The sequence below is a fragment of the Apostichopus japonicus genome, chromosome 22, assembly GCF_037975245.1.
Source record: "Apostichopus japonicus isolate 1M-3 chromosome 22, ASM3797524v1, whole genome shotgun sequence".
NCBI classification, from domain to species: domain Eukaryota; kingdom Metazoa; phylum Echinodermata; class Holothuroidea; order Aspidochirotida; family Stichopodidae; genus Apostichopus; species Apostichopus japonicus.
Genome location: NC_092582.1, coordinates 17,564,418 through 17,572,731, shown reverse-complemented (window position 1 = coordinate 17,572,731; position 8,314 = coordinate 17,564,418). Strand labels below are relative to the sequence as shown.

General features: G+C 39.2%; 1 protein-coding gene across 1 annotated transcript; it reads left to right on the top strand.

The window, feature by feature from the left end:
* The first annotated feature begins 412 nt into the window (after positions 1–412).
* LOC139963763 (dimethylaniline monooxygenase [N-oxide-forming] 2-like) lies at positions 413–7,861 on the top strand. Its single transcript, XM_071964879.1, has 7 exons — positions 413–717; positions 1,524–1,690; positions 1,873–2,161; positions 3,368–3,423; positions 4,190–4,580; positions 6,184–6,428; positions 7,218–7,861. Exons 1-7 carry the CDS (start codon positions 603–605, stop codon positions 7,527–7,529), a joined length of 1,575 nt encoding a protein of 524 aa, XP_071820980.1. The 5' UTR covers positions 413–602; the 3' UTR covers positions 7,530–7,861.
* The last annotated feature ends 453 nt before the right edge of the window (positions 7,862–8,314 follow it).

The following is an 8,314-nucleotide window of genomic DNA, read 5'->3' as shown; positions in this document are numbered from 1 at the left end:
GGAGGGTAACTATAACTTCCCCTTAATCTTCTTAATCCCCCGAAGTCCTTGTTATAACCGGTCAATCGCCTCTACAGGCTTCGTTGCCAACTGTTTTCCTTCGGGTTAAAACTTGTTACAAAGAATTTAATTTCAACACTATGGCCGATCGTCCCAATCTTGTTTTCTTGTTACAATGCCGCTGCGATACAAAGATTTGAAATGTATTCATTTTATTTGAATCTTCAGGGTTCAAAGGTAGATTCTGAGCACGTATTGTAGGAATGGGGTTTGAAAAGAACACAAAAGGCTTATTAAACCCCTTACCACGTATATGTGGAATATTATTCTTTATATTGTATATCTTTACTCGGGCATATGGTCAAATGATACGTTGGTATTACATGTATTATTTCACGTAGGCCTATATATATAGGTGTGCTTCGGAAAACAGCCATATGGTAATCTACCAGCATTTGTGATCTATATATGATTCCCTTTCCGTAATGAACTTGTATATCTTGTGTCTATAGGGTAGCGTGCAGATAGAACTTTACAGCGACCTCATTTCACATAAAGCCCTTTTCACTTCATATAGTGCAATACCAACGGTAGCCTGAGAAATGGTCGTACGACGAGTATGTGTGATTGGGGCAGGGGTCAGCGGGTTAGTGGCAATAAAAAGTTGTCTCGAAGAAGGCCTGGAACCAGTCTGTTTCGATAAAAATGAAGATATTGGTAAGTAGACCAAAGAAAAAAAATCTCCATTTTTGCATTTTGTTCTTGGTAACTTTTATTCTATCTCAAAGAAAAAGTAATGATGTAGTCGGCCTATCTTACCTTACGAAAGGGACCAACTGGTCAATTGGTACCATATTTTAGACTGCCTCCCCGCTCCCCACCCATATTTTTTTTTATTATAATGAACTCACCCGATATGATCTCTGCGATATACCACCGTTCTGCGAACCCCATCGCGCAATCGTCAAAGTAGGAGATTGTTCCCTTTCGGGCTCGTCGTAGCATATCGTGAAGTTTCTTCTTGAAAACCTGTGCAGTGAAATCCCACCAGAACACAGAAATGATGTGGTATCAATGTCCCATTAGTAACAGGTTGTGATAGCTTATGCTGCATGCGCGCAGAGTAACATGCAAAAGTGATTGAACAAAGTTTATTTCACGACACTGATATGTTTTTCAAATTATCATTTATGGGATTATGGCAACCAGTAAGCACAATTTATGGTATGATTCTGTTAAGCTTAAAAAAACAGGAGAGGAAAGTTCAGGAGGGACCTACAGTTCCAACCAAGGATCCTATGTTAAAAAACAACTAAAAACAGATCTGATCAAATCCATTTTGTAATTCCGATATAACGGTTAAACTGAGTAAAGCATTCTTAAATCCATTGGCATCTACGTAAACACAATTCCATTCGCATACAACTCCAGGAGAAATAATGTTTCTTCTACAAAGGATATTTAAATGATCAAGTTTGACGAGTGAGGGTATGTTTATTCATGTTTTGTTTTGTTTTAACTAGGTGGGGTATGGATATTTCGGGATGAAACCGACTCAAATCCCGGTTCTGCTCTTTATGACTGCGTGGTGACTAACTCCAGCCGACAGATGATGTGTTACAGTGACTTCTCATTCCCCAGAGACACCCCTCCTTACATTCCTGGGAAAGCTCTCCTCAAGTACTACCAGGTAAGCCCCTTTTCAATTTAACCAGGGGGGGGGGAGGGCGGAGGGGGTGGGAAGGGGTGATCAGTGTTGACCTCAAATATGCTAGAAAGTCAAATAATGGTTGCAAATAATGGTCCAACTTCGTCAAGATCCAATATACGTGAGTGAATAACCAACCTCTGTACATATTTTCATATTTCAAGGACTACGCCGAACACTTCAGACTCCGACCACATATCCAATTTCACAGCACCGTTACTCGTGTTGAAAAGACCGAAGATTTCGCTAAGACTGGACAATGGCGAGTAACGGTCCTACATGAAGGGGAGGAGACGGTACATGTATTTGACGCTATCATGCCGTGTACTGGGTTTTTCAGCATAATCAATTACCCAATGTATCCTGGGCAAGACGAGTTCCAGGGTACCGTCATTCACAGTAACGAATACAGAGGTAACAAGCACGTGACAGGGAAAAATGTCGTTGTGGTAGGTGAGTTTACTTTGTTTCCTTGACGGGTCTTAGCAAGTAAATTCAATTTAATGGAACTTATTGAAAGCCAATGATTCTTCCCCTTAAATTTAAAATAGGCTTATATAGGGGTCTGCGGTATATATCGGTATATATTGTTAAAAATGTGCATCGTTACGCACGACCAAATGAACCAAGCCCATAGAAAACCAAGTCATATTGTTGTTACTACATGAACCGTTTGGCGTTCGATGAACATGAAAATATATAAGACATCGCATGATTTTGATGTGACGTGACATCGTAACATGGGACTGGTGTTAATGTTATGTAATGCGATGTGAAATTAAGTGATGTGATGTGTATGACTTGACGGGATTTGTCGAGACGTGATTGGGTTTGATTTGATGTGACGTAATATGACGCGGTATGACGTGCTTATGATAAATAATAATGTGTGATGTACCGTGATATGCTAGCTACTAGGATCATATGTAGGTTTGAAAGCCATTAATAACCACGCGGTAGGTCCATTTGTGTACCAATATATATATATATATATATATATATATATATATATGTATATATATATATATATATATATATATATATATATATATATATATATATATGTATGTTTATATATATATATATATATGTTTATATATATATATATATATATATATATATGATACAATACGATACACTTTAATTAATTACATTAAATATGGCATCTGCACTGAGTAAAAAGGAATCAGTATTTAACTTGAATGTGACAGTAAAGGCTCTATAATAATGAACGATACAGTAAGATCTCCCAATGTGTGTTTTTCATAGTGGAAACCATGAAATGATATATAAATATTGTTTTCAAACGTTCATTTAGCGTTTTTAATCAGCTGAACAAGTCTTTGGTTTGAGAGCAGAGGCGACGGAAGAGGGCTCATTCTGGAGAAAGGGAGAAGGTGGAGGGGTGGGTTGGGGGAGGGATATCTCCGACTCGGCCTATATTGGACTTGGTCTCGATTTAATTTTATACTCTGACTCTGGATACGACTACAGCCGGCTTGGATATGACAATTATTGTGAGCTTTTCATGTCATTTTTCGGCAATGCAATAGAAGTCAAGCTTGGCCTATATAAGCTTTTTACAAATTTGTTATACTTTATAGTCCCTTTGATACCTCCATGTCTTTGAATTGGATATATTTTACTGCTTCTCTACAGGTGGGTCTCACTCGGCAGGAGACATTTCAGTAGATGCTAGTCTCACTGCAAAACAGGTAATGTAAAAAAAAATAAAACATAGGCAGAATGAACAATATTTGTTTCAATACCGGCAAAAAAAATAAATAAATAAAAAAATAAAAAACGAAATGAATGGCCCAGGAAATGAAAATAAATAAATCACTTAGTCGAGTTTGACATATGTGTAGGTATACCTATGTGAATAAAAGAAAGTCTTTATAATTTGTTTTTCGTTTGGTAAGTCAAGGGTCGTACTGGTCAATATATATATATATTTGCGGAGGTCAACCGCCTGTAAACGAGATAACTCAAGAAATTGTGCCTTCGTTGAAATTTGCAATAACGATGTCATTCCAACTTAGCGAGAAAGGGGGGGGGGGGGAGGGGGCCTGGTTGGTTTTGGAGGAACCTGAAGACCGCTCGAGGTCTACGTATGAAAATGGTCTTAACACAATCACTCCACTCACTTTACTTCCGAAATCTTACTTATATATGCAGTTCCTTTGAAGTAAGTTGCTGTCAGGTGATAACTATTGGCCTGGGAAGTAGACTCCCCCCCCCCCCCCCCCCCCCGTCTTATAGATCAAATAGAGATTCAGTCTTGTACAAACAGGATTAAAGAGAGTGAACATAAGTAAAATAAACATAAACTAAACAGAAAATTGAAAAAGGTTATTAGCAGGACTGTAATAGTTGAAGATAAAGCTGTGTGAATTGCATAATCATCACTCCAAAACGTGACTGCTTCCCAGATATACAGTTACTTTGCAACCTTGTTCATTTTCTAAACCCCACCGGCAGGTTTATCTCAGTATGAGAAAGGGAACGTGGGTTATTACCAGAAGTGGTCCAGGTGGCTGGCCAAGAGATTTGTTCATGAACCGACGCATTAATTTCCTCTTACCAGAATGGTATCGCCGAAACGCTATGAAGAAAGAATTATTTTCCAAAATGAACATGGATAACTTAGGATTACGTTGCGATCGGGAATTATTTTGTTCCGAGGTAATGGTTAATGACCTCATCCAGAGCAGGATCTTTTGCGGTAAAGTCAAGGCCAAGACCGGAATCGACCATTTCACGAAGACGGGGATCGTCTTCACAGACGGGACTGAAGTCGACGCTGATGTTGTCATTTTTGCTACAGGATATAAATTGCGCGCACCTTACTTGGACACCTCCATTATCCAAGGTGGGTTGATTTATTTGTGTGTGCGTGTGCGTGTGCGTGTGTGTACAGAATGTAATAGAATAATAGAGTACCAAATTTTAGAATAATGACGTGGTGAAAATGTTTAGGATGATCTTTTTAATCGTTGCATCTTACTCCAAGAATAACAGGCGCGGCGGAACGGAAAAATTATTGGGGGGCTAATGTGTGGAGACTATCTAAGCGGAGCGCCACCATCGGTTGGCGCGGAGCGTACAAGAAAATTTTGGGTTTTTCAAACCCCCAGATGGCCGGAAACGGCACTTCCCGAGTGTTTTATGCTGCGAATACCTAGCCCTAAAATATGGGTCTCAAGCCTGCAATTTCTCAGATTGCACGTAAAGTAAAACATTGTAATTTGTATATTCGATGGTGTTTTAAGAGAGTAGCTATTACTCGTAGTGTACTCGCAAAGACGTTTTTGAGTGTAGTAAGGGCAGTGGCGGAGCTAGGGGTATTGGTCAGGGGGGGGGGGGGCAAGAATGGTCTGTAGGGGCGCTTTCGACACTATCTAAGCGGAGCGCCACCACAGGTTGGCGCGGAGCGGACAGAAAATTTTTGAGTAAAGTTACTCCCTAGATTGCAGGAAATGACCCTTTCCGGGCCTTGCTAATTTGCAGATAAACGGAGATTAAATAGGTGTCGTCGCCATTTTGTCGGAAAATTACACCAACAGAATATGACAAATGTCAATAGGTATATGAGAGCGCAATAAAATAGTCAATAATCGCGAATAAGTTAAAAGTAGTGAAAAGCTGAAAAGGGCGCCAGCAGTCCATTTGAGTCCGTAAGGAGGGGGGGGGGGGGATCCGCCCTGACTGTATATATGGACGCTCCGCCACTAAGTAAGGGGATGTTGGAGAACTGGCTGAAATGAGGCAAGTCATTGGCCTAAGACGAAGTTGTGTTACGCTTACCGGTACTCACACTCACTGCTTCCACTTTTCACCCACGGGAAGACGCGGCTGGGGTGACAATGTGGTCTATAGCTAGGGGACGGGCCGAGGGACCAGGGTCCCCCAACAATTACTAAAATTATTACACCTATATAGTATACGTGTGCATCGGACAGATCGAAAAGTATGCATTGAAAAATGGGCAGATGCACGTTTCGGAGCCTTGGTAAATATTGGGGGGGGGGGCTTATCATGCATTTGTCCCCTCAACTTTTTCATTGGGGGGGGGGGCTGAGCCCCCCAAGCCCCCCCGGTTCCGCCGCCACTGAAGAATAATATAAAGAAAATGTTTCACCTTTAACCAGCTTCATATTTACCTAAGTTACGAGAAGTTTGGACATTTGTCATAATGATTTTGTTTGCCTTAATCAGTGCGTTAGACTTTTTTTCAAGAGTGTCTGCCAGTTGACCAAATGTGTTATTTGGAAGCACTCTACAACTCCATAGGTACAGTTTGGTGGGAGAAAGGATGGGTGTAAGTGGATCGGACGGGTGGGGGGGGGGGGACATAACATCATATGTTAACTGTACATACAAAATAATGAAATGTTACACTCTAAAAGCAGTTATCATACTATACGTAGTCGAAACCTCAATTCAATGTTCAAGTGTTTTCTTTCTTGATACAGAAGAGTTGAAGGACCTCGAACTTTACAAATACGTCTTCCCAGCTCGACTTGAACACGCAACTTGTGCCTGTATTGGATTCATGATGACCGTCGGGGCCCACGGTCCCGCTTTCGAGCTACAGTCCAGATGGGCAGTGCAGGTATTTAAGGGCAATTGCAGCCTACCACCGATCCCTAAAATGCTAGGCGAGATCCGATTCGTCAGGCAGATGGTCTATAATAGATACGGAAAACATATCATATTTGTAAGTTATTTTTAAATCATATGTTATTTACGTATTTTATAAGTAATACTGCAATAGTAATAAATACTGCTTTTAAGGTTGGATACTGGGCGGTGAGGTGAGCCCGGGGTTGGGGTGGATGGTAGGGTACGTTGGAAAGGACTTTTGTTGTCCTCATATAATCAAGTTGCTCGTTTTGCTTTCATTATCAATATTCACAGAGAGAATATTGAGTTATTAAAGATTGTTGACATATTGCCAATAGTTGTAAGAATATACAGTATAAAAGAAGAAACGAATGAACATGGACAATTAGTATATCGTTATTAATAACAAAGTTGACCCATGCACCTCATTGTCACAGTTAGGCTTAGATTTGCCGGTATATCCGATGGCCTCATGTGCTATTTCCATGAAAAAAAGAACGCAATTTCTTCGCATACTTCCTTCATACAAAAAAGAAAAAGAAAAAAGACTCCATTTCCTATGGGTATATGCGAGCGGAGGTGTGGAATCTTGGCTGGGGCTACGTGATATCTTTACTTGCTTGACTTTACGTTTACTTAGCACTTAGACTTTAACCACCGACTGTTTGTAAAATGACATATGTTTATATGTATATATATATACAAATAATTGAAGTCGTAATAAGTAATATATATATATATATATATATATATATATATATATATATATATATATATATATAAATGAAAACGCCTTTGTCGTTTACCTCCAGTCCATTAACAAATATATAGCCTATATATATATATATATATATATATATTCCTGTTATTTATCTTGTCACAGATACCACCGATTCCATACCAAGATTCTTTGGCAGCTCAAATCGGAGCACTGCCGAGCTTTAAGCGATATCTTTTCACCGACCCAGCCCTAGCTTTTCGCATCTTGTTCGGACCGGCTCTTCCTTGCTCATACCGATTGGTCGGGCCACACCCATGGAAAGGAGCCCGTAGCGCCATAATGGAGGTCTGGGACGTCTACAGTAAAGCCACACGGACACGTGACGTCGGGAAGCCGAAACCAAATTATTGGCCACTGCCTCTGCAAGTTGCTGTATTGTTAGCTCTCGTGGCTCTTCTCATATTTGCTACATGAGATAGGAAGCTTATTGAGCTGTTAACGCATATTAGAAAAAAAAGAGAGAAAATTTCACACTTGAACTATAAATATCGAATTAGACTAACAGTTAGGTACAGATGGCCAAAAAAAAAAAAAAAAAAAAAAAAAAAAAAAAAAAAAAAAAAATGAGAGTACAGTTCATAAATATGTAAGTTGAATGTGGAGTACGACCTGAACAGTTACAACATTCTTGAAACATTGTACATGTACATGCACAAGTTTGCATCTAAGCACCGGCCTCTTTAACTAAAACTCCCCAAATTACTCCCCTCCACACCGATCATAACTTACCTCTCCCCCATAACAAATTAAAAAATTGAAAGGAAAATAGTTGCCTGGTTCCACGTGTAGTTCATTTGGTTTTAGATAACTTTTACATTTGATTTAATCAGTATTGATATGGTTGTATATATACGGTACATTTTAACCTTTTAATATGGTATTATTTGGTATATATATATATAATTGAAATGGTAGTGAGTTGGAAAAATCATTTTATATATATATATATATATATATATATATATATATATATATATATATATATATGTTCTGTTCAAAGTATCTCTTTCGAGATCCGGCTTTAGGAATCACAAATGATTTTCGAGTTGGTTAGCATCATGTTTGATCTCTAGAGTAAGGCAAAATATGTCACCAAAAACAGAACTAGTATTGTTCGATACAGGTGACAAACGCCTACAGTGGAATTACGATCTTCCTTACCGGTTTCGAACCTCTGGACATACAATCAGCGTCCATAG

Coding starts and splice junctions, on each gene's coding strand:
- LOC139963763 (XM_071964879.1), top strand. CDS start 603: ATGGTCGTACGACGAGTATGTGTGATTGGGGCAGGGGTCAGCGGGTTA. Junction 1,691..1,872: donor CTCTCCTCAAGTACTACCAG/GTAAGCCCCTTT, acceptor TCATATTTCAAG/GACTACGCCGAACACTTCAG. Junction 6,429..7,217: donor ACGGAAAACATATCATATTT/GTAAGTTATTTT, acceptor ATCTTGTCACAG/ATACCACCGATTCCATACCA.